The sequence below is a fragment of the Prorops nasuta genome, unplaced genomic scaffold (assembly GCF_024137725.1).
Source record: "Prorops nasuta isolate Cenicafe-Biocafe unplaced genomic scaffold, Cenicafe_Pnas_1.2 PNAS00010, whole genome shotgun sequence".
NCBI classification, from domain to species: domain Eukaryota; kingdom Metazoa; phylum Arthropoda; class Insecta; order Hymenoptera; family Bethylidae; genus Prorops; species Prorops nasuta.
Genome location: NW_027116807.1, coordinates 4,708,571 through 4,735,459, shown reverse-complemented (window position 1 = coordinate 4,735,459; position 26,889 = coordinate 4,708,571). Strand labels below are relative to the sequence as shown.

General features: G+C 30.9%; 2 protein-coding genes and 1 long non-coding RNA gene across 10 annotated transcripts in view; 2 read left to right on the top strand and 1 right to left on the bottom strand.

The window, feature by feature from the left end:
- Positions 1-240: 240 nt before the first annotated feature.
- LOC136776904 (uncharacterized) lies at positions 241-1,654 on the top strand. 4 transcript variants are annotated; one of them, XM_066732837.1, is made up of 5 exons: positions 241-500; positions 623-896; positions 982-1,193; positions 1,293-1,402; positions 1,478-1,654. In XM_066732837.1, the coding sequence occupies exons 2-5, from the start codon at positions 701-703 to the stop codon at positions 1,644-1,646; spliced, it is 687 nt and encodes a 228-aa protein (XP_066588934.1). In that variant the 5' UTR covers positions 241-500; positions 623-700; the 3' UTR covers positions 1,647-1,654. The 4 variants fall into 4 exon arrangements, with proteins under 4 accessions (XP_066588934.1, XP_066588933.1, XP_066588931.1 ...); XM_066732836.1 differs by having other exon boundaries at positions 241-527; XM_066732835.1 differs by having other exon boundaries at positions 249-289; positions 416-896.
- Positions 1,655-1,713: 59 nt separating this feature from the next.
- Positions 1,714-26,889, bottom strand: part of kkv (hyaluronan synthase-like protein kkv) — a 46,784-nt gene continuing 21,608 nt past the window's right edge. Inside the window, exons 2-21 of one of the 5 annotated variants that reach the window (XM_066732828.1) lie at positions 26,322-26,432; positions 24,420-24,664; positions 19,998-20,294; positions 19,606-19,815; positions 19,009-19,353; positions 17,267-17,658; positions 16,459-16,726; positions 16,082-16,344; positions 15,381-15,591; positions 14,990-15,237; positions 14,661-14,853; positions 14,393-14,547; positions 13,720-14,025; positions 11,511-11,758; positions 10,706-11,021; positions 7,004-7,180; positions 3,918-4,085; positions 3,262-3,490; positions 2,741-3,099; positions 1,714-2,661 (exon numbers count right to left, since the gene is read on the bottom strand). In XM_066732828.1, the coding sequence (XP_066588925.1) occupies positions 2,753-3,099; positions 3,262-3,490; positions 3,918-4,085; positions 7,004-7,180; positions 10,706-11,021; positions 11,511-11,758; positions 13,720-14,025; positions 14,393-14,547; positions 14,661-14,853; positions 14,990-15,237; positions 15,381-15,591; positions 16,082-16,344; positions 16,459-16,726; positions 17,267-17,658; positions 19,009-19,353; positions 19,606-19,815; positions 19,998-20,294; positions 24,420-24,664; positions 26,322-26,431 (4,728 nt within the window). In that variant the 5' untranslated portion in view covers position 26,432 and the 3' untranslated portion in view covers positions 1,714-2,661; positions 2,741-2,752. Of the gene's footprint in view, positions 3,100-3,261; positions 3,491-3,917; positions 4,086-6,357; positions 6,535-7,003; positions 7,181-10,705; positions 11,022-11,510; positions 11,759-12,874; positions 13,181-13,719; positions 14,026-14,392; positions 14,548-14,660; positions 14,854-14,989; positions 15,238-15,380; positions 15,592-16,081; positions 16,345-16,458; positions 16,727-17,266; positions 17,659-19,008; positions 19,354-19,605; positions 19,816-19,997; positions 20,295-24,419; positions 24,665-26,321; positions 26,433-26,889 lie in introns of all 5 variants that reach the window. The other 4 variants (XM_066732827.1, XM_066732830.1, XM_066732829.1 and 1 more) reach the window with 4 other exon arrangements.
- On the top strand, positions 3,353-4,025 carry LOC136776905 (uncharacterized). The gene is made up of 3 exons (XR_010823172.1): positions 3,353-3,492; positions 3,642-3,776; positions 3,928-4,025. It is a non-coding gene; the product is annotated as an uncharacterized lncRNA (long non-coding RNA).

The window sequence follows — 26,889 nt, the reverse complement described above, 5'->3', positions numbered from 1 at the left end:
ATTTTACCAAATATTACAGTTTTTTCCAAGAAATTGTTTGGAGATAAATGAAAACTAATGTTAATGTTAACAAAAGTTCAATTATCAATAAAAAGATAAGTACTATACACCAACTTGTGTGTGTTCCATTAATTATTTCCCTAGAGACCTTCTGCATTAAATATCACTAGACAGAATGAAAGGAAATTATGGGGAAAGCTGGGGAGAAAGTTCATTGGAAATTGGAATTGGAATCGGAATCGGAGGTTTTCGGTATTCGCTATGTGCACACCTACACGTTGGCAGTCAGGTAAGAATGTGTAGCAATATACATAAACAAAAAAAGTCCGGCAAAAATGACAAAATTTACCGACAGTCAGCGCTGATATTATGCATATGCATCACTACACATCCTTACCAGACTACCAATGTGTAGGTGTGCACATAGCGAATACCGTCGGATCGATCGGATGATTCGGATGTCGGATGATCAGACTTCGGAATTTCGAAGTGCTTTGTAGGTGTATCACGTGCATCCAAAATCCGAAGTATTAATTAGGTTATTTGGGTCAGGACGGTCAGGACTGTCAGGAGACAGGACTGATCACAGAAATCAAAACTAATTAGAATTAAGAAATTTCAGAAACAGTGCCAAAGCTGTCGTCGAACTCAACTGTTATAATAATAATTATAAAAAAAAAATATTTTTGGATAATCTGTTATGATTCCTGAATGCATTATATCAAGTAGTTACCTTCTTTTTATGTCTGGATTTTCTATATATTCGTTACAAAAATACACGTACAAGAAATATACAAAGTTTGTACCACACTTGGTTATTGGTTCTATCGGTTTAGTATTGGTTGGAGTACGGTCCTGCGTTACTATTATTTATAAAGTATTTATTAATAAATATAGTAAGTGTACACTTATTGGAGTAAACGATCTTAGAAAAAGATTATTTTTAATAACGTGGAATATTGTTAATTTTGCCTTTTTTAGCAATCAATCCTTTATTAATAGAAGAGGAAGAGGAAAAAAATGGATTAAGAGTAAATTTAATAGACGAAATTTTAAGGATTACCTGCACTACTAGTATTGCTTGCTCACTTTTTTATCACAATGGATTTTATATTACTGGAAGTTTTATAACTTTAGGAATCTGTTTTTTTGATGTATATCAAGTGATGCAAAGAATAGTTGAGCAAGAAGAGGTTTATACAATTCTGTTTGTTTACTTTAACATTATAAAAAGACCAATGAATTTTTACAGTAATAGATCTGAAAGTTAAAACATATTTTTATATTTACAGAATCATAATTGGATGGCTGAATGTTATTGTTTATTGAATGATTACATTTCTTTTGAAATTTCTGAAGATATAATCAAAGTTTTATGGTTCTTTGCATTGGAATTTGTTGCGTATGAAAAATTTTATCAAAGAATTTTTTGAATTATGTTTGCTACCAATAATGAGTTACTAATTTTTATATGCAGATGGTGGAAAAATGACAATTATTGTTTATTAGCTGGTTTCCCTTATATTCTTGTAAACTTTGTTTTACCAAGTGAAGGATTTTATCAGGGTTGGACTTTGCAACGTACCATTAATGATTATTTGATGATAATTTATGTTATACTTGTGACAGAATCACTGTGTTCATAAAATATTCTAAATTAAAAAAAAAAAGAAATTATTATAAGCTTATTAATATGCTATAATTCAATAAAATTCATTTTTATCGATGGTCCACATATGACTGGCAGTTGTGGAATAATGATCTAAACTTGAATGATACGGATAGTATAAAAGTAAAAACACAGAACTAAATTGTTTTAATTCATTCTATTAGCTAATATTTATTTTGTTTAATGTACTTTGCATAAAAATGATTCGTACTCGATGGTAGTCTCTTATACTTAAATGTACAATTATGTACGGGCACACATACATTATTTTAATTTAAATACAGTTGGTATCACATAGGGAGTATAGAGTAAGGGTAAGCGTAGAGTCGCATTATTGCGAAATTTATAATACGTAATCCTACATAAATATAATATTTAAATATTTTATATGTATTCCTTATAATGAAACTATTTTCAGTTTCATTATAATACAATTAGCGATTTGTCACTTAAAAGGGTTTAATCTCAAGCTACCTTTTCAGGCAGTTTATACTTAATATGGAACACCTTTGATCTTTTCAATTGAAGAATACATTTCCTGTATTTTTTATTTGAGCACAGTTTTCAACTGCACTCTTTTATCGACCATTTTCAGTTGGTTCTACAGTCTTCTATTGGAGTCTTATCTCTTTGCTCCTTTTATTAAGTGGCCCTATCCAATAGTAATGATCTTCCAATGCTATTTAAGAATATTAGTGGAATTTTAAGCAGTGTTTATGCAAGTTTCTTTATGAAATGTTTGAAAGTGAACTTTTGCTTAAAGTTTAGTAAACGAGAATCAAATTCAATTTTAAAATACAATGTAGTGAATTTAAGTGAAATGGTAATAATAGTAAAAACAGAGAAATACAAAAAATCTTAATTTTCAGAATTAGTAAGCACATAGATATTACTTACTGCTCCTAACAGCCTTAAAAACAACTAAATCTCTGGAAGAATCTCTTACTTAGTCTTTTAATAAAAAGATCTTTTTAGGGTGATCAGCCAGGAACCTGAAGAAGAACTTCTTTAGAAGAATATTTTCAATCGCGTCTTATACTTAAAAGAGCAAGGAAAATCTTAAGTATTTACAAATTGCAGTGCTTATGGGTTGGTGGAAGAATGATCCCCTCTTATATTGGCATTTGGATCTCGCCAGGTAACTTGATTAAGTGTTTGAAGTCTAAGACTATTGGCAGGACTCTCATCGCCTTCGTATCCTGCATTGGTGTGTCCTGCATGATTTTCGAAAACGTCCTTGACGGATATCTGGCTACTCCTCGACGGTCGACAATGAATCCCCAAAGGATTACCAGGCGCCCCATAGATATTATTGGCTCCTAAGGTTTGCATTTGAGACTTTTTCCTCATTGCCATGATACTATTACGACGACCTTCAAAAGCTTTGAAAGCCTTGGTAGATCGTCGTGTCGACATGTTTCTGGGTAGACCTGCAATTATAATATAAATCAGTTTCAACACTATTTAATTTTCATTTGAAATAACGCATAAGAGTATTTGCAGACTTTTATCTTTGTAAATTTCTTTTATATTGAACATGCTGGACTTATTTGTATTTAGAAAAAAGATGGTAAATTTCTTAATATCTGTACCATTTCCTTCTTGCATGCTGAAGAAACGTTGACGGAAGGCAACATCGAGGGTATTGATAGCTTGAGTTTTTCTTCTGCTCTTTTCCAGGTTTCTGATCGTCTTTCTTCTTCCTGGACCACTTCCGCTACCCTCGTCGTAATCGCCCTCCATTCCATCCAGCCTCTGAAGATCCCTTACTATTTCTACCGCATGCTTGGACAACAATGCTTCCTCTGACAAATCTTTTGACTGTAAGTTTCAAATAACTAGTTTTTTTATCCTTTTCGACCATATGTACAGTAGTGACTGATCCTTTTACATTATTATATTTCATGTTTAGTACTTGCAAATTATATTTATCCTAAACATTATGTTAGAGATATTATTAAAAAGGTTGTAGCTGTTTGTTAAAGGGATTTTAAAATCGGGTGTCTGTGAAGAATAGAATATACACGATGTCTCTTCACGTGTAGCTTCATGTTTACAACTTGAGGCGGGACTCTCACGAGCATCCTGATATCTAATTCTACATTAGGTATGTATAGACTAAAATATTTTTTTATGTGTAAATTTTGACACACTTGGGCATTGGATGTCGAACTAATCTGTGTATTATATATGCACAGACATTTTTTTAGTCTAAATGAAACTTTAGAAAAACATTTAAAAAGCTTACCTTCTTAAAGCAATACCAGTCAAGAGTGGTACTTGCCAGAATGTGAGCAAGTGTTCCAAACCGGTGAAACAACATAGCAGTGAACTGAATCACCAATATTAATGCAAAAAAGAATACAAATACCAATCCGATAGGTTCCAGTTGAAGGTATTCTTTAGTAATGTGTACCTGTAAAATAGATGGAATTAATTAAACATTATTTTAAATTACAATAATTATGCTTAATGCGCTAAGCAAAGCTGGAGTAAGGAGAATTTTTCAACGTTCTTTTATTTAACATAATTTAAACGAAAACTAGATAATACTGTTAAAGGCCATTTTCGTTAAAAAAAATGGTCTCTTTTGTTCATTATAATAAATTTCTGATTGCTCCAGCTACGATCTAGAAGTCTATCAAGGCGTCTATGTTAGCTTGACAATTTTGAGATTTCATGCACATTGCCATATTGTTCACAGTTTCCCGTTATCAGACCGGAAATGTACAGTTTAGCAATATCTGCATTAACGTTAAGAACAGTCAATATTTTCGTTATTCACAAGTGCAGACATTACTTCCGGTAAGTTATGATTGTCCATATATTTATATGCAGGGTATACCATATGTACTTTCAACAATTTATCTGAATTAATTGCACAAAGCAAATTAAGGTAGATCTATCGTTTAGGGCCAGATTTCATCGGTAGTAAAATAGGACATAACGTAAACGTTATATACGTTTTTAAAAAAATAAATACAAAATTATAAACCACAAAGTGGATTTTCTTTATATTAAATATTATAAATGAAGGCTGACCTATTGTATGAAAATAAACTTCTGTGAATTGGAATAGTTTAAATTGTACTTCTGCTTTTCAGAAATTGGGACACTATTATTTTCCTTGATATATTTATTTCTTAGAAGATGAAAAGTATTTATTAATTGCATCTTTTCGATTAAGAAGCTATGTACTTTAAGTTCTCATTAATTTACTTCAAGTTTTTTTTATAATTCAATTTACTTTGAACTATAAGTTGTGAAAAATAACTTTATTTCAAAATTTTGGTTTAATTAAAGATCTACCTTAATGCCAATATATTCATTATTTATTAATAATTTACGATAATAAAAGTGGCTGTTACGAAAGGATTTTATAATTTCTTATTTATTAACTTTCGGTATATCTCTAGATATTAATATACCCCTGCAATAAATATACAAACAAGATAAGTGAAAAGCATCCACCTAAAGGTTAGTGGTGCTCAATATTTTCCACACATAACACAGTGCATGTCAGAGTTAGGTATGATTTTTTCTTTCTCTAAAACTATCCTCTTTCAGCAGGCAATTAGACTTTGAAATAGTATATCAGACTTACATAAACAAATTATAATAAAATATATCGGGATGAGATAAAATTTTGTTTAAAGACATAATAAATGTTTGAAATACTATAGTCCAAAATAAAAAAATAAAAAAAAAAAAATTTTTTCGTGGCTTCCTAGAAAAAAAAGAAAAATTAAAAATAATTTATATGCCAATTTTGTTGGAGTCCCTATAAAATTAAGGGTGTTACTCCAATATTACAGCGTCTGTAATAATTTTAAAATATATTTTGTACAGTGGAAAAACTACTAGAGAATATGGATATTTACAAGTAGTATTTATTTAAAGGCGCGTGCGCCTGTGTGATTGTGTGAATGTTGTGTTTATTTTTCAACTGTACAATTAAATGGAAAAGGGAGATAAACATTGATAAGTTATATTGTTATTATCGATCCCCCGTGGATTTCTCCAGTGGACATTCTGCACCCATCAGCTTCCAGGATCATCTGTGCAAGGATATTAATGTATTCCTCGTACCCTTATTATTAAAACAGACAAATGCTCATTCATCCCTATATTATCTAATAAGTCGAGCAGGTGCAACTTCGTTAATATTGGCTGATGTGCATCGTTTTCCATTTATCAATAATTTATCTTTTTCTATTAAAAACCACTAATAAATTTTTAAGCCAAAATTCATTTCTACGATATTTCTCTAATATACGTATAGTTCTTACGCTATTGAGACATTTATCCCAATATATAATACTTACAATAAATAAAAATACTATTATCAAACTGGTATTCCCGAACTACCCCCAGACTTAATTTGGCATGTTACAACATTTTAAGAACATGTCTAACATTAAGCATAGTGTATGTAAAGTGTAATTATACATATAATTTATTTCTTTTATAAGATTTTCAAAATTAAATAAACTTTTTAATTTAATGTTTCTGTTCAATATATGTAATTGAAACACGATGGGGTTGTAATGAATCAGTAGTGCAAGATTGAAATAAAAATTTGTTTAAGATCAACGAGGCACGTCAGCGTGTTAGTCCCTTTGGTAAAATACAGATAAGTCCATGTGAGAGAACATTGTTGCTTTGTTTTATCCGGGAAATTCGGATACCTCCGATGTCTCCTCGATATAGGTGATGTTCGTCTTGACTCCCAGTGGCCAGATCACGTGTAGTTGGTCTTTGTTCAGCTGTAGCAAGAATACGATCAGAACGAACAAGGCATTGAACATTAAAAATGCAAAGACGCTCTTGTTGCGAAGCTCTATCAAGTCAGCGGCGACTCTGGCCTGCTCGGACATTCCATGTAGAAAAATTGGTGAAAAGAAAGAAAAGAGAATATTTATTAGAATCGAATAGAAAAGCTCCGTGTGGTGTCCACTGGTCCTGGCAATCGATGGTAAAGGTAAAAAAATGATCACGTGGTAGCAACAAAATATAGGCCATCGTTGAGGGATTTGAACGTCGAACAATGCGAGATGGTTAAGAATTATATGACGAATGAAGATGATTTTTTGAGTATGAAATAATTAATTGTGATGATGAATGTATGAAGATATATATAAATACATATAAAGTATATGTGGAGTAAAAGAAGCTAAAGGACGATAAATGAAAGATGATATAAAGCTAATTTAAAAATGCAATGTCAAAGGATGAATGAATGATGATTTAATTTTATGGGTTGAGGTTGCTTGGGGGGGGGGGGGGGGGGGTAAAATATATGCCAGGCAGTGAGCCTCACGGAGCGGTCTTTACCTCTAGGGAACTTTCGTCATAGGTAATGTTCGTCTTGATACCGAAGGGCCATTTGACGTGTAACAAATCTTTGTTTAGCTGGAGTAGAAAGACGATGAGGACGAAGAGGGCGTTCATCATAAAGAATGCAAAGACACTCTGGTCGCGCAGGTCCTTCAGATCTTTAGCTATTCGAGCCTGATGCAAGTAGTAGCAATTTTTCGTTAAATTTCATTCAAATGAAAACTTTAATAAAATCATATTTATTAATTCATAATAATAATAATAATGAATGCTTTTAATAAATTTGACTGTAAACTTTTTGTGTAGACTGTAAATATAATTTTCCCCTCAAATAGATCATGGATCGACATTGATATATAGATCACTCAAACCATCAGAAACGAGTTTGCACATAACGGTGTTGTTTCTCATTGGATTTAATTATTTTTAGGATTGCTTGATTCAGTAAAAGCTCATAAATGCTGCTACAAAACTCCATTTTAAAAAATCCAAAAAATATTATTTTACTCATTGAGTTTGCTGTGGATCCATAGGACTTTAGAGATATTTTATAGCTCTGCATTTTGGATAGTGCTTTTGAAAATTGAATTTGTGCTGCGCTTTTTAATGACTATAAAAATTCTATTATTTATTTATATTTTTTAATAATGATAAGAAAATTATGTCTATATTATTTTCATTTGACGTCACCCGCATTTTTTCGTTGTTGTGGGACTAAAAGAATGAACAGAGAAAGATGATGACCCTTAAAGGGCATCACATAGTTCAAAATTACCTATACAAATTTTTCATTGCAAATTTAGTCATTTTAAAAGTCGAATAGGATATTTATGACGTTTTTAATTATGATTTATGTTTTTTACTTAAAAATGGCATCAAGTTAGAAGGCAGTGCTTTTAGATTGTGGAAATTCGATGCCAAGTCGATTCTGTTATAAAAGATTATATATCTTTCTAAATTTAACACCCGAAAAACTACTAATTTTTAAAAGAAAACAGTTTGGAATATTTGATGCAAGAATTCTGGCATATTCTAATACAATTTTTATCAATAAATTGCAAATAGCAAAATAATATGGCAACTAATTGTATTCGCGGGGCCCACAAAACGCTGTTTGACTTTAAAATTATCATTTCGAAGTGTAAATTAAACGGATTAAAACATTCCCATTATTTAAATTATTTGTTATTTAGAATATATAATGAAAGTAGCGCTTAAATAAAGAAGAATAAGCTTATACGTGATTTAATAGATGGATTCTTGAGGAATCAAAGCAGTCTACATAAAATAACATCCAATATAAAATGACATCGTTATTTGCAAACTCAAAAATTAAAAAAAAAACGTTAAAAAATAAGAGGAAGACTCGCACCTCTCTCAAATTAATAAATCTTCAACTGATTTTTCTCTCTAGTAACAAACGAAATTAATATTTAGTCGTTAAACCGATATTTTATAGAATAGTTTAAAACGTAGTTTGAAGCTAGAATAAAAATTATTAGAACATATATTAAGATTTCATTGGATGAGTGGTGAAAGATGAATTATGGATAAAATAAAGTTTTATTATAAGTACCTTTAGAGTGAGAAAATTCATGTGCATTTAAACTTGGAGGCTAAACGTATCTAACTTATACGAAAAAGCTGTTACAATAGAAAATTCGGTCATTTTAACGATATTGAAAACCATTTTGTTATAGTGTAAAAAGTTTATGCTTTAAGATCTTAAAATCTGTCAAAATTACGTGACAGACAAACCACATATCTTGAGAAGTTACGAGTCTAGCTACGATGAAAAACTCTTTTAGAAGAGTTTTGAAACTCTATTTCGTGTCAGTAAAAAACAAGAATTCTTTCTGAAATTCTTTAAGATTTTAAAAATATTTTCGTAGATTTAAGAATTAAAAAAAAACTTTTTACTACCATAAAATGGGAGTAAAATATAATTTTATGATAGCTAGGAAGGCCAGAAGTTTAAGAATATCAAGAAAATTAATAACATTGAGAAATTAATTTATTTTTAAAATTCCACTCAACATTATAGTAATGCTACATATTAGCAAAATAAAATGAAGGCCAAAGGGTATGTTTTTGTGAGTGAATAATTTTCTTTTTTTCCACTAATATAAATATATTATCCTTTAATTATAATTCTACTAAGGAAAAGAATATACACATTAAATACTTCAATGGTATACAAATTTTAATCATCATATTAGGAAACAGTGCTACATACAACTGCCCCCCCCTAAACAAATCAAGTCTTCAACCATTACTTTCTTTCTAAATTCTTTCATTCCTACAGTTTATCTTCATCCATTATCTTTAATTATTTTTTGACACCTTAACTTCTCAAGAATACAAGTTCGTAATCTAATTTTGAGGGATTGGAATACCTTATAACATATCCTTTCCAATATCACCTAGAACTTCTTTCTCTAAAGGTTTCTATAGAGTGTTCCACTTAAATCACTTCAGACTAGAAAGGCGTACAAACGTTTATCTCCTTATATATAAGAAATATAAATTTGTCCGCAGGCTCTTTTAATAAAGCTTGTCTTAATTTAAACTTTAAGAAGTCCTTGGCAAAAAATTAATTTCTTGTATAGAAGTTTGGAGATAAGTAAATTCTTAAATTTATACTGTGGTGCGATTTAACTGGTAAGCTTATAACACAATATAAAGTTTTCGATGGTTCAACTGATAACTATAAGCTCTTTAGAAAAATATAATTAAATAATTAGTCAAAGAAATTTTAATTTCATTCCGCTTTATTGTTGAAATTTATTGATATTTAGATAAATAAATAATGTTTTATCTTTAAAAAGAGAACGTAAGAAGCCAAGAGAAAATGAATCTTTCCTTACACTTACTCTTATCATTCGCGTTACCATATTCAGGACAAGGTATATTTATCTCGTCCGATAAATAATTTTAAAAAACGCTGTGTCTTATTTATTTAAAGAATGGTGTGGTCCAGTTTTCAAATTCCTTTTTTAATGAAATAGTTATTTAATCCAAATTAAATAAAACCAACTATACAGTAAAATGAGATAAAGATAACAATTATTTTATTTTCTAATTTGTACTTTTATATATAAAATATAGTTTACAGATTTACGATCGAAAGCTTTACACTGTGTATATATAGTTATTGATTATAATAAGACTCTACTGTATTAATGACTTTTATGTAAAACATATATGAATATTTGCTAAGAACCATGTTGATTTTGAGATTAAATTGTACCAACTTGAAAAATCGAGGAAAATAGAAAAATAGAATAAATATCTTTTTATAAATTAAGATTTTTTTTTTTAGTTTTTATTTCAAATTATTTAGAGAATTGATAGTATCGACACCAGCAACCAATTATAATTGTTCCGTGTATATACATTCTCTTTAATTTAACGTAAAATAAAGACATACCTTTACGTAACAATAACATACTGTCATATTCTCCAGAAATAAAAATGGTAGAAATAATTGTAACGATATATGTAAAACTTTTACCTTACAAAAATATTACAATAAGCTCATTTTTTCAGTTGCTATATATATTTTTCAGGTTGGCACAATTAATTTTAAAGTTCTTAACAAAGGAAATGTTTTAACATGAATGAAAGAAAGAAAGAAAGAGAGAGAGAGAGAGAGAGAGAGAGAGAGAGAGAGAGATGGAGACTATTGCAGTATTGTACCTTTTCAGTTTTGTCCTCGTCAATAGGATAAAGATACTTTTCCAGTAAATCTTTCCAGAATTGCTCTTCTTGAAGAGATAAAACATCGATCTCTCCTTTTTTAAGTCCATCGTCGTCTAACCAATATGGCCTTGAAAGGAAATTGCCATTTTCTCGATTTCCTTCTGTATTTTGGCTGGTTACTGTTTCTGCATCACTGTGGCATCCATCGTCTTCGGCGACCTCTCCAATCGCCCCCAATGGATCTACTGTGCGAGAACCAACCGAAGAAGCTCGTCGGCGACTGGTTGAGTTGTGCGAGTGTGGATCAACAGTTCTAAGAGTACGCAAATAAAATATTTTCTCTAACTGAAATATTTGGCTGATATAGAAATAATGTCCATTTGTTAAAAGCAGTCGTAATTTTCAATGATTTTGTTAATAAAATTAATTGAAGAGTGTCCTTTAAAACAAACTTATTTTATCTATAAAATTTAAAAAACATATTAACAGAACTCCACGCAAAAATATATTAATTGTATTGCAAGCTCATTTTAGTTCTTGGTTTGTTTATAAATAAAAATTTCTTTACATGAATTTAGCACTTAAAACGTTTTCAGAGCCTCGAATGTATGGAATTTTTTATTCTTTAACTGTCTTAAATATTTCTTAATAAACTACTCAAATGCATAATATCAGAATTACGTTATTTTATATATTAAGTTTATCTAACAATAAGTAAAAAAAAATTCAGTATTGAGGCTCCTTATCGATCTCAATCACCTTGTACTTTCTGCCTCAGATAGACCCAGTTTTGTTAACAAACCTTTCAATGTTTTCCAAGCGTTTTCCAAGCTGCTCTAAAGACTCAGCTATTGCAACTAGTTGTTGTTTTTCGTCGGAAGGTTTTCCATGAGTGCACAGCATACATTTGAACAATCCAGCGAGGGAAATCTCGATGGATCCTTGATCATCGTCATTAGTTCCAGCACCATTTTGCAAAAAGCCTAATAACGACTTTTGTTTAGCTTTCCTTTTGGCCTCTTCCGCTTCCTTTTTCTCTTGCTCCAATTCCTATATTGATGCATCATTTTTGTGAAAAATTATAATAATTTATAACATCAGTTAATATACAAATTATAAACCATTTGACGATTGGTAAGTGAGGAATGTGTAATTCTACAGTTGCACGATATTTTATAACCCAGAAATACCAATGACTATAAATAGAATTAACTATATTTACATTATTATTAATATTTTCGAATAATATTAAATAATTTGTTATTCGTGATAATCCAGGTAACATTTTATAAGCTATTAGTAGCCATATATAGCAATTCACAAAATCTTTCATAAAAAGAACCGCGAAGATTATCGCACGATGTTAATATAATTATAATTATAACGACGGATGAAATTAATACTCGATGGTTAAAAATCTTGAGATGACTACGATAAGTATGTTTCTTAATTTTAAAAATATAAAAATGACTCACTTTTTCCGACATTTGTTTCTCAAAGTTTTAATTATAAATAAATTCGAATATTGTACTCAGAGGCGATGCTTGTGGGTAATTTAAGAGAGTGGGAATTGTATACGCTTTAAATATGAATCCTAGGGCAGAAAATAACTAAACAAAATCGGAGGAGCCCCGCTAATACAGGTGAACCGCTGAAGGGCCACGTATGATAATGCGTTTATACTTAAATCTTTAGAACAATAAACGCTCAAAACTAATTCGAGACATTTACTTTTTTACTTAAAAAAAAAATCTATATTTTTTCAAGTTTCATAGAATCATTGTCAAAATTAAGTGTGTAACTTATCGTAAAATCTCAATGTTAATGCTTAAACAGGTATGATCACATCGTTACGACCGTATTTATAGTCAAACATTGCTCAAATTTGAAAAAAATTCTGCTGTATAATTTAATAATTAATAATTTAATATTGCAAAATAGTAAAATAAAATATTTCATTATCTATTGTATTTTAAACTATTTTTTATTAATTTCTTCCATTATTCAATAAAATTATGATTATTTCAAATTTAACAAATATTTCACCAGTAAGTATGAACTATGCTGCTGAACTTCATTAATAATATATAAGTTTCAGTAAATCATTATTAATTAATGATTATACAGCTTGAATAGGAAAATGTTAATTATTAGTATTGTAGTTACCGCTCCAGTTTTTTTAGCTTTTATCTCTCTGGTGCCCCAAGTAATGTCATTGAGGTTGGTAACAGAGTACATGATTAACAGCACGTAAGTAGAGGGAACAAAAATATAATAGATCAAAGTATAATTCAAACAACCAAACTCTCTGGGGTGCAAAATTCCTGTTATCAGCAGTTGGAAGATGACCATAGTAAGAAACATCGCTGAAGGGGATAGCAAACCCTCAGAAGCGATGTTAATGGCCGTTCCAACTATTACAGCCACCATTAGTAAACCATACAATGTGCTGATTAGCATTGCGATGATAACCTAATTGTCATTTTTTTGGATTAGTCCATATTCTTTTAGTTTATTTTGCATTTATTGCATACATTTTTCAGCAACCATCACCAAGAAAGACATAAAAAAACCTCAATTTTGAAGAAACCCAGCAAATTCTCCTAATAACAGAATCAACATTAATGCAATTTTATAAAATAAATCATAGCAAATTTCTATCACTTGTATGGACAATAATCATTGTATAACTATTTTCTTTTCAATATCGAGAACTATTACATCTACTCAGATCTTTCTAATTAACCACAATTCTTGTAAAGTTTCTCACCACCCTTCTTGACATAATTCGTTAGAATATAATCTGAGGTTAAAGATATTCAACATAATTTTATAAGAGAAATTAATTAATTAAAGTAAGTTGATTGAAATAATGATTAATGTCCACAAATGATATAAATACCAACACCTTAAACGAGTCGTGCGGTTAAGAGTGGTTCATGGATAATTGGGTGAGGAAAAGCTAATGATGTAAGAGCATTGGGCTGATGATGAGAATGAGGGAAACGCACCTTTTTGGTCTTTTTGGTCTGGACTTCTCGCGTGCCCCACGAGACCACGTTGAGATTAATTATGGAGTAGAGTATGAGAAGGAGGTACATAGAGGGAATGGAGAGAAGATAAATGATGCCTGGGACGATACACCAGAACTCTTGAGGATGGAGGCAGGCTGCTATGAAGAACGAACTTGACAAGGATATCAAGAAAATGGCTGAAGGCGAGCCTATACCGTCCTCGCCAAGCTGCAATGCTGTACCAACTATCACTGCCATCATTATCATCGCATAACACGTTGATAATATCTGGGCGCACAAAAGCTGAAATTCACATTTAACTTTGACGAAACACACAACACATAATTCATGAGGTTGCTGTAGAAAGGACTCTTTCAATGGTTTTCCATTGTTGGATCTCTCGCCATCCTCTTAAATCTAATATGCAGTTTGAAATTTAGATTTCTTATTTTCTTTATTAATAATTATTATTTATATTTACTAATTAATAATAGCAATTCTTCTGCTAATTCAATTATTATACTTTCTAGATCCTCCTACTGAGTCCTTTTCTACTGAAACCAGTTTGATAAACAGAATAACAATTTATTGATAAGTTTAAGCACCATTTTAACATAAAAACAAAACACAAGTTCAAACTGAGTAAAAGTTTGCAGAAATTTAAGCGTACCTGTACATTAGATTTACATGTGAAACAAACGATCATAAATAGCAGGATAGGAATTATGTTGTAGTAGAAGCTTGTCCAGTTATCAATTTTAAATGCTGCTACGAAAGCACCGACCAACATAAGAAAAATCGTACCTGGACCTAGAATAGTACCACCTAAAAAAATATATATATAATTGTGTTAAATTATTTTTTATCACACATCTACTACAAAAAAGCACAAATATTAAAAAAAAATATAATTTTATTATAAGGAAAAACGTTTTTACCCATTAGTAAAATTTGATAAGATATGTAAGGAAGAGAAATGTTGTCATTAATTTTAATAGTGCGTTTAGCATCCATTAGTAGGTCCATAATATTTGCTATTGTTGAGGGAACCCAACGACGTCTTTGATTGTAAAACTCATTGAACCCTTCTGGTGCATGAGTGTAGGCATCACTAGCTGCAGAATATTCAACCTGAAGATCCATACAAATATTAATATATAAATCTATTATAAAAAAATAGTAAAAAACAAATGATAGATTTTGCAAAGTGTCTAAAAACAATCAGGAATTAATATTATAATAACTCAATGAATAAATTTAGTTTTACCCTATAGCCTCGTTGTAATAATAATGTACAAAGCCATCGATCTTCCCCTTGATCATACTGAACGTAATGCCTGGCTTCATCAGATCTGGTAGTGTATTTTTTCATAACATTATCATCCATAAGAGCTTTTCCTCTGAAAAGAGAGAAGCAGCCAGGACTACAAAGTACACAACCGATCATGTGCTCGGTTGCTTTTTGCAGCCAATGCCCAATAGCATATTCGAACATTTGGTACCAAACCATAGGTCCTACAAAAAATAGCCATAAAATTATTTACCAATTAGCTTTAAATTTTGTTTTCAATTGGAAATAACATTTTAAACATTGTTAGACAGAGAGTGAAAGTTTGTACATTACAAAAAATGTATTAACAGAATGATATTTGTATTACCTGAACCGACCGGATGGATACGACCACAAGCTGCACCTAAATTTTTATTCTTTTTCATTAAATCTACAAGAAGCTTGACTGCAGCTGGTTGGAAATCGATGTCACCATCAAGTGTCAACAGATAGGTATTTTCAGCTATTACTTCTTTGCGGTCCACGCTGATTGGCAACTCCATCAAACGGTGGCCTAGTAAGTAGTACATATACATCACCTACAAAAAAAGCCAAATTACTCACAGTTAATGTGACCTATATAATCATTATTCATAAACTCAATATAATTTATGTAGTGCAAGAAAAAGCGCACATCATGACAATGAACCTAAAAGTAAAAAAGGAACAGAAAAGGTACAATATCAGAATTACTAAAAAAAAAAAGCATAAAATTAAGAAGGTATATAGTAAATTATAGAGTAAAGGAAAAAAATTTATTGATTTTTAGTATTAATCGACTATCTTCATAATTTCCTCTGAAAAATATTATTTATTTATTTATATATTATTTTGAATAGTGCAAAGATATATTTTATTTAAAATGATTTGATAAAATTTAATTCATTAAAAGTCAATATTTATTTCAAAATAAAAAATATTTCTAAAAATTATTAAGTTTAGTTTTTTTTAACATTAATAATTAAGTGTTCGCAGTTAGTCTTACCTTACCTAGAAAGCAGAAATACGTAATGAAAATAGTTTGTTTACCTGACTCCATCGTTTTCTGTGTCGAATCTTGCTCTTATCCTTGAGATGTGCGATCATCTTCGTTTTTCCAGGTAAGGTCCAGACTAATCTGCCTCCGTAAGGGGTTGGATATTTCTTTGGTGCCCTCACATACATCCTCGTCTGGTGAACGTCGGATGCTGCTTCGTCTAAAGTTCCTACCAGCAATTTTACGAATCTATTTACCTGCGATTCGTTCTCATCGTGATCGCACAATTCAAATGCATCGTCGAAGAAAATGTGTGCTAAAAAGCAAACCATTAACTAATATATCCTTTTTTCTTGAATTTATTTCACCAGTCTTTTGTAGAAACAAAAACCAACGATTTACATTAAATATGCACTATTCGTAGACTTACTTTCAAACTCGTAATAATCAGGGTCAACGACCTTCAAATATTTTTGCGCGACCCTTCTAGCACACTGATCTTCGTCCAGTCGTAGAATGCTCTTCAAGAATTCCATCATCTCTTCTTTATTTTCGTGCCACATCGTGGCACATGCATAAATTCTCGTTACATGATCGCTACTCTTCACCGTTGATGGCGGAGTAGTGGATCCATCAGTCTGCTCGTATATAGTTTCGTAATCACCATCTCCTTTCTCCTTTTCAATCTCGGCTAAATCCTGTAAGTTAAATTTACCATAAAAACCAACAGCAAATATTTCAAAATGTTGTAAAACAATTATATGTATATAATTATACATGGGCTATGTTATGTAGTAACACATTTTTCAAGTGTAATTTTAAATAATTTTAGGTAACGCCGAAGCCTACTCATAGATAGCCAGGAGAGCAGGTAGGAATAACGTCGTCATATGATGTTACTTTATGTTTTACGTCATCAAATAGAACTTTTTTAAAGACGGTGTTGCCCAAAGATCACAAAACGAATGTTACGGGGTAACAAATTTCTTATGTGTGATTCTTCATAATTCCAGGGAAGTGCGATGACCATTCACAGGTTATAACCAGGAAATTTATTAACAGCAACGTCATTAGGATGACGTCATTGATTTACATCTTATTCTAATCCATTTGTTGAAAGTGGGTGTTACTCGTGTTTACAAAATGTATATCTTATGGTTTAACACATTTTTCGCGTGTAATTTTACATAATTCTGATGAAGTGCAAAAATGAAATTATTCTTAAATAAATTGCTTACTTCAACTTTGACCTCTGGCTGATCGTCCCGTTTCCGATTGAGTCCCATAGACTGATCGATGAGCAACGAGTCGTACATTGGAACGACAAACAACTTTTCCGTGGCCGCCAGCCTCTCGCATTTTGGCGTCCAAATGTGTAAAGTGATCCAAGTCTGCGACAGTAGCCACAGCAGCCAAACCCATGCATACTGTTTTGATACAAAATCGTTGAGAAAGGACAAAGGTGGCGATTCATAAAACAAATAATCGGGTATCGTTCCATGGAAAAAGCAAGGATCTCCGTTCCTTAAACCGCAAGCTGTTATCAACAACGAGATCGATACCGGAATCGTCAGATTTACCGGAAACGCGTAACTGAAGCCCTGGATCAGGATCTTACAGGCGAATTTTCCTGAAAGAATATAAATATTTCTATGTCATTTTGCAGTATTGAATGCAACGAGTTTTAACATGATTAATCCATTCCACAATTAAAAAGACTTTTTTTATATTAAACATCTTTGTTGTTCTATTAAAGAAAATAATTTTATAAAAAATAAATTAACATTTAAAAACTAAATAAATATAGACTATAAATAGCCAAATATTTTTGTCTAATTATCAAATAACATGTTTTGTGTCAATGTTAAATCGAGGAGGACTTTGGCATGTGTATACAGCAAAAGTAAATTGGTTTCATTTTTTATAGAAGTATTTCTATATACTAATACTGTTACAAGTGAGTGCTTTTAAACTAAATGTAAAATACAGGTATGGTCGGAAACGATAAACTACTGACCTTTATAAGTAGCAGAAAAGAAACTAGTGGAACTAGTGGCTCCTTAAATGCCATTGACACGCAACGTATTAACATTTGTAAGTACAAAATTCACGCAACTTTTGTTCTTTCATAAATTGATTACACAAAGTATAAATGTATATATAAAGTGGTAAGGAGAAAAGCCTCAAACTCTTGGAATTTATTGCACATATAAAAATAGTTAGAATATTTTTGCATTTTTTTGTCATTTCATATTTTTCATTATATACACACAAAGCTAACAATGAGTTCTCAGATCTATCTATATTTTTTCAACACAAAAACAATTAACGTACACGTGTGAAGTATAAAATGTTTTGAAATCAAAAGCGATCTTTTTGAAAATTCATTGTATAAACTGTGTTACTGAACAATATTAAAATTAGATTGTTATCAATACTGTATTCAGATATAATTAAGACAACAAAAAAATGTCACTCGCATTTTAAAATTTTTCTATTTGTGCAGTAGATTCTTAGAGTTTGGCATATTTCTTCCTACTCATCCTGCATATACAGACTCTGCATCTTAAAACATCCCAAAGCATAGACGTAAGAAAACGTTTAAGTTTATCTCAGTCTCTATTAAGAATAGAAAATTTTGCACAAGATTTCTCTAAATATAAATAGTAAGAGGTTTCAAAAAAATGTAATATATCTTATAGTTACAATAATATACGTGTCTTCCTGCATCCATGCTCTAGGGCGTTTAAAGCATTAGATCCAGTATAAAAGGTTTCTCTATTGAGTTCAACAAGGCACTCATAGAGTTAATATGATAAAGCTTGCTATAAAAATCATGCGTAGTGAAAATTCAGATAAAAATGGCTAAAATTAATCACGTAAATTTTGTATTACTCTTTACTCCTATTGCTCCAGCTTATTCTTATTGAAAATGTGTGGAAGCGTCAGTAAACGTGTTATTTCTATTGGCTTTACTTACCAAATATGTAAGCGAGATAAGCACCGAATATCTGTAGCAGGAGAACATAAATTGGTGTGTTAGAGACAGCCGAGACTATTTCCGGTTCTCCGTTGGGCAGGATCTCTGCTAAGTCTGGTAAGGATCCACTTATGGTTGAGCGAACGGATAAAACCGTAATTTTATGATCGGAGAAGGCAGAGCCAAACATTGTAAACAAATGGCCAACATTGTAACCCCTCGTGTATATTATTACCAAAGAGCTTATAAAGAAGGCAACTATTTTCCACACAGATACAAAAATATACGTAAAGTATCGAGTCACTCTCAATTCCTTCTTTACTCTTCCCAGTGTTCTCACCAAACCTTAAATAATATATCTATGTTCTTGTAAATATGTCAAACGATATAAATATGAAATATATATAGTTTGGTTCATACTATTTCTATCAATCCCTTTCCTAAAATTTTCTGATTAAAATTTGTATAGGATCTAATATTTTCTAATTGAGCAGTTGTATTTAATAATAACAAAGCTTTGGTAGAAATAGTGTTAGAGGATTCGAATGAGTGATGTATAGGATGAAAAGGAAGAATAAAAATTTGATTTCAACAAACCAATGGGACTTTGCATGGAGACATAATTCTCCCACCATCCACAAGATATCATGATCAAAGCTGGTGGTATAAACCATAAAGAAGGCCTGGTGCTGTCGAGTAATGGCCACACAACGAAACTGGATGTTTGAGCAGCCAAAGCAAAGATATCCACTAGCACAAGAACAAACCTCTTGGACTCATCTTTGCTTTTATTTCTCGAAAGCAATCCTAAATGATTAAATGATGATTATTTACCTTCAATAATAACATAATTAGTGTCTTATCTTTTTCGAAACTTTACACTCTTCATTTTATTATTGATATGTGATAAGAGTTGTAGAATAGTTTGTAATACGGGATTAAAACCGCTTAAATAAATAAATAAAAGCAGTATTAAATTAAGAGCTTACCTAAGAGACCAGGGACAAAGCAAACGCAATTCGTTAACATGGCACCTTTTACCACGTCCAAATCTGGCAAAATTGCTAAAAACATTAATGCCAATCCGACAACGTGAAAAGTCTCCATTAAAAATACAAGCAAAAAATGAGACGATGGAGGTTTCTTCCAAGTCTTGAAAATACATATTCTAACGCTTCGTATCAAAGTGCCAAATTCAGGCACTGCGAATGCTATTATTATGCACCAAATCCATGCTATCCGTTCTTCCTCTGGTAACGAGGCTACCACGAACTGTCGACTTCGATCTAAGGAGAAAAATCAATTTAAATTCACTAAAAAAAACTGTCTAATTAAAAGTAAATTAGTATAGTATTCAAGCTTTTGATTAAAAAGGAAATATTAATTTATAATAATAAAAAACAAAAAATACTAATCATAATATAATAAGCTGACTTATAAAATCTTTAGGAAAATATTGTTATTGAGAAAAATATAGAAAATTAACATATTAAAAATAATGAATACAAGGTAATCATTTTTCTTATTTGTTTGTAAATATTTAACATGACTTGTTATTATTATATATCCATCCAGTTACACAGCATAATACGTATAAGGCTGAATTTGTACATAGGAGTGCGACACAAATATGTCAAAAGTCATTGTTTTATTTTTATACATCAGCGTAATAAATACTCATATTGTATTCTATAGAGCTGATATATAAAATTAAAATAACGACATTTGACGCGACGCATTGTAATGTGTAAATCCAGTCTAATACCGCTGCTGAAATTCGACTGATAGCATCTACTCTTACTTATTATAATATACCGTAGAAAATTGATTCGTCGACCTTTCAACTAACTCCACCCCTTATATACCTTCTCGGCCAAATTCATTTACTATATTATAGCATGGAGAGAATGATTCGATTTCTCACATTGTACGAAATACATAAGTTAATAGTGTTTTTATTATAGAATTCTTTAAATAAGTGTCTTGATGGTATATGTGTATGTAATGTATTTGTGTGGCGTAAACACTACTGTGCCTTCTCTTGATTATAATAAAATTGCTATGAATTATGTGTTATCGCCTAATAATTTATAGACCCTGTGTAAAAAATACTATTTAATTCGGGATAGAAGGGTATGGCAGAGAAATTTAATTGTTCGGGGGGGGGGGGGGGAGGTAAGATTACAGCAGATACGTCTTTAGTTGTACAGCAGTATACTACTTTTAGGATTCGATTTAATCTGTACCTACACTCTTTACGGTACGGTACCTCTTAATCTCGTGTAACAAATTCTAAAACAGTCTATAAAAAAGGGAATCCTGTTAAGGGCAGAAAATCCTCGTAGTAGGCAACAGAAAGCATACAGGCAATCTAAGCAAATAGAGGAAAATAGAAGGGGGAGGGGGTGAAGAAATAGTGGAGGAAATGCAGAGGAAAATGGGGAAAAACTAAGCAAATATTTGTGCACTATGCTGCGATTACACTGCTATTCCTCTCGCTCGAAAATTACTGAGTTCAATACGCCACAGAGTCGGTCACGTTGCATGGAATTTTCTGCTCCTTACAATTGGTCCAGCATTTCTAATACGTACATGCAATCGGAGAGGGAATGGGGTTTCTTAATCGGTGGCTACTACGACATTGCTGGTCAATAGGGCTATTCTGTAACCTCTTACCGAAGCAATTTTCGTTATGGTTGAACGTAGTTAACGACGAATATCGTTAAATGCAAACTGACTTATATATAGATTTAACCCCCAAGATTATGTAGAAAGGGAGAGATAATCTATTCGCTAGAACACCCAGATCGTCAATTTTTTGGGAGCATAATCGATGCAAGCCAGTCTAAAGAGAATCGTTTATCTACAGAGTGTTCTACTTCGAACGACGACTTGTATTATTTGATACAATTGACGTATTACGTAAAATTATTCAAATAAAAATTATCTAGTCTGGAAGGAGTTGCAAGATTCTTATTACCTTGAGCTTGAAAGGTAATTTGGAAGATAAAAGAAGATCACACTGAATTTATTTAATTAAAATCCTTATTTTTATTGTATATTCCTGCAAATTGTCCAAAGAGTTTTCTAAAACATTTTATAAATTTATCATTTATTTCGGGCGATCGGAAGCTATTTGAATCCGAAATAAAGTAGGTTAGCGACATTACGCGTGTATACCATTTCAGTCAAAAACACACCTATATATAATTTAAACTCGAATTATTTAGCGAAGACTTGGATGGAATGATAAATTAATATAGTGATTTACAAAGTTTTTAAGATGAGCTACAAAAATATATAATAAAGAATTAGGAATTCTATTTAGAAAAATTCTAAGTGACCTTCGTACAACCCTTCAATGACATTTTATGGTCGAACTAATGACTTAATATTGTATCTCACTCGATGTGAAACAAATGTTTAATAATGATGAAATAATAGATGAATTATATTGTTGTGTATGTAGGATGGTCGTAAATGAAATATTAGTGGATATTTTTTACTAAGGTTATTTGCAAATTTAGATGCGATATTACAATGTTTTACAGGTCGCGTACTACTTTTCCTTAGGAGCGAAGCGAGCTGAAAACGTAATTTCTTTCATGCACGCTTCCACGCCCACACATACACACATACATTTGTGTTAATACATCGTGCAGCTGAAGCATTTTGTTAGTTTAGCCTAGGATAGGATAGGAACGTGTATGTCTCCTCAAGTTAAGCTACCATACTACACTACACATTTTCAACCTGGTTTCCTTAGCACTTTCTCTTCCTCTCTCCCCACCTCTCAAACCTAGTCCCTCCCCACAAACCTTCTCTGTCTTTCTCACTCGGGTAACACGAATAACGCCAGAAGTAAAAAGTCGAACGTAAGGTGAATATCCTGATTCTCACCATAAACCATCTGTCAATAATTTATTTTTGTAATAACAATATCAATAATCATTCAAACGTATTATTAGAAATGTAAAATTTTCTAATGCTAAACATTTACTCATTTGTTTGTGCTATTGTTTTTCGTGATTTAGTGTTAGAATTATAATTTATTACAAATTTTCTATAAGTCTTCAAATGGGTTTTTATTTATTATTATTAAACAATAATTGCAATGTTCGTCACTAAAAAATTACTCATAAGTCTTGTTTTATAGTTTATGTATGCCAAAATAAAGTTTATTGTATTTTAGAGTAGAATTTTTGTGGTTAACAGAAACATTGATTTTTTCTTAGATAATAGTGTTTTCCTTTGGAAACCACTTGCTTCTTTTATCATGCTTTCTTCGAATCATTTTCTTCGCTATTAGTAATGCTCTGATTTTCGTAGCTACAAAATCATCCATCAATTATCGATTTTTTACAGTTCATAAATATATTCATTTTACACATATAGGGCAAGTGACCGATATGCTATCATTACACTGTAATCGTTTTGAATTTGGCTAGAAATTATTGACCTCCAATCCTTTGAAATTACACTTTCACATTTTTTCACATACAATTTATATTCCAATATTCTCAGGTACCTTCGAAACAATAATTTTTTTGTCTAAGCAAAAGGCATGCTCTCTAAAACACGCAGCTGAACATTTTATATTCAGTTGCACATAAGAATCGGAAAGATTGAAATGATTCAACATATAAGTTTAATCTAAGTTTTTCTATCAAATATTCATATTATGTTACAGGGTAATAGTTGCTAATTATTTTCCTCGGTTCTAGTATACTAGTACGTAGCATAAAATACATAAACAAATTTCTAATTCTGATTATATCACTTAAATTTTGGTAAATTATTTAACATTCGTTACAAAATTTGCAACCTTAAGAAAAAGCAAAACATCTAAAAAATAAAAACATAGATAACAGTAAAAATGTAATAAAGGTAGAGATAACCTTCATTTTATTATTGAATTAAGATATTTTACCATAAATAATACAAGTTCTCCAGTAATAATTAACATTTAGTCAGATAGATTAGGCAGATATAACAACCAATTGTGTATAATGTACATATGATAAATCATTACTAATTCAAGAAGATATTATTCTTTCGATCATTAATAAATTAAAAACTTAATAGTAAATTTGCAATGTTTGAAATAAAAGTTAAATAATTCATGAAAAATTAAGCGATTTAATCAGAATTACAAATAATTTTATATATGTATTTTGCACCAGATTATATTGTTTCATCGAGATTAAAGTTGTTCGAGACTGATTTTAATCAGTGAATATAATAATTACTAACGTTTGTTGGTCAAGCATTTTCATTTGTAAATTAATGTCAGGTTTGAAAATCGTAACGTATGCGTTATAATGAAAATAGCGAAGAGTCGGTGGAAGGGGGAGAGGTGGGGGTAGGAGAGAATAGAGAAAAGAAAGAGCGTATCCGGCGTGGGTTCTTACCTAATTGCTTGTTGCAATAAGGGATCATGCGATCAGTTCTCAGCTGCGAAGTCATGAATAGAATCGTTCCTTTCGCAATGACGCTGCTTCCTAACACTATCACAAATACTAGGATGTAGACCAAGACCTTTGTGATTTGCACCGTCACTTCCAAGCATCTCTGATTCGTCATGGACCCCGAGTCCACTTTAGGGGGTGGATTTCTAAAAACGTCCCACCCTTTCGTCTCCACCAATGTTCGTTGGCTGAAATAAATATTTAAAATTTCTTTATAGGTTTGAATTCGAGGCAGTCTGTACTAGCCAATGGTTTTTATTAATACTGATTGACCTACAAAAGAGTTTTTATAGGTTGGATATACTAGAATCTTAGAATATAAAGTTTTTCCAATCAAAAAATGTTTATTTTAAAATAATTTCATGCAATCGAAATGAAATTGGGTGATTTTAGACTAAATTTTCTTACAAAATCTGAATTTTTGTAGCTTCCAATTTCTCCTCCCAAGTTATATTTTTAATCTATGCTTTTATTTTTATTTTGAAGAAAAACAACAAGAAATTACCTTTCTGCATAAAACATTTACAAAATACAAGAATATATTATGTCAATGTATTTTTCTTGGTCATCAAATATAATTCAAGGATAACGAAAAAAATAATTTTGCAGCTTCATTTGTTTATTTCCACAAGTTGTTTTAAACCCTGATATGCTAAAAATGTATAGCATAAGACAAGTAATCATACTGACAGTAATTTCATGGAAATAATTATATTAATTTTTTTTTCGCGAAACAACAATTTTCTTAATTCAATATTATCACTAGATTTACGGACTGAGCCAATTTGACTCATTCAAAGGTATTTTAAAATCATAATTTATATGTATATGTAAAAAATGTTTTCAATAAACTTTTTAATAATAAATCTTTCATTTAATTTAAAGTAAAACTAATTTCTATATATAAAACTTCAATTTTCTTGAATTATTCAAATTATCTGACTTTGGTAAAAATAGGTCTAATCAACGTCCGCGCGTAAATCTAGTGTTATAAATATTTTTAACATAAACGAAAATCATAATTCATTAACCCTCAGCAGTCCAACCTTGTCCATATTTGGGCCACGTAACGCTTTTCCTCTACACTTAATTTCAATGAAAAAATAAAGCTCCGTAAGGAGCCAGCTAATCGCAGCTATACTATAGTATTTGCGTGACGTCATAGCTGTTCAGCAACAAAGAGTCACGAAAACAATAAATTTGAACCCTCATAACTCGGAAACCAGACCATAAATTTTGCTGCAACCTGATGGTCTTTCATTGAGCAACTTTGAAGGCTGCACCATTGGTTACATCCCTTGACTAAAGTGCGATCGTTTATTAACCCTGGTATATAAAAAGTTCTCTAGTAAAATCTATATGTATCAAGTCTTCTTTAAGCTCTCCTATACACATAATTTTCAAAATGAACTATTGCATACAACTTTCATTTTATTTCTCACAAGCTCTGCATAACTATCATATTCCTTAATTTTTGCAGAGCGAAATAAAACAATTAAAAATATTTAAACAAATAATCATTTTGAGCCTGAAATGTCAGTTAAGCGAATATTAATCAAGTGGATGAAGCTGTTAAAATTTCTGAGCTCAAAGAGGAGTATTAGGAAACTCAATAGCTATATATTCCTTAATATTAAAATACAACATAAAAATTTAAACGTAATGTGACAGGAGGGAAAGGAAGCCAGACTCAGATTCAGTGATAAAAATTATTACATAAATATATCTGATGTCATCCCGTTTACATTAATCATGTAGATCAATGTTATCAGATTGTGTAAGGATTACCACGATTTGCTATACGATTGTTATAACAATTTCTCTTATTTAAGAGCAAATATTTACCTGCCGCCATAGTCTTGTGTAAGTGGTGTGCTCTCACCGTCCGAAAAGTCATCCGGGCCAGGAACACCACTAGTATTTAGTCCTCCGTTTGGATGATGACTTTTTGACATTCTGCAAATGAAAAATTAATATGAACACAAATGTAACATTTAATAATATAAAGATGTAGAACCCATTAGAATAAATTAAAACTTTAACGTAGATTTTATCGTTGAAATTAATTCCTAAAGTTTGTTCAATTATAATATTTCTCTTCCATAGTTCAAATATCTTATAAAGTAGCTTTCGATCTGTATGGTTGTTTAAATACGAGCTGTAAAAATTCGTGGTTTGCTCTATTAAATAAATCAATAACAGAATTTAATTTGTATATAAAACAAATTCAACCTTTTGCATTCCTCTTTTTTTAAAAAGGGAATATTATGTCTCCTAAGAAGGAGTAGCAGAGTACAAAAGGTTAAACATATAAAAATATATTTATATATTTTTATAAAAAAATAACCTTTTGTTCTGAAATTATTCAAGGTAGAAATAGTTTAACAATCTCACATAGTATTAAAATAATTAC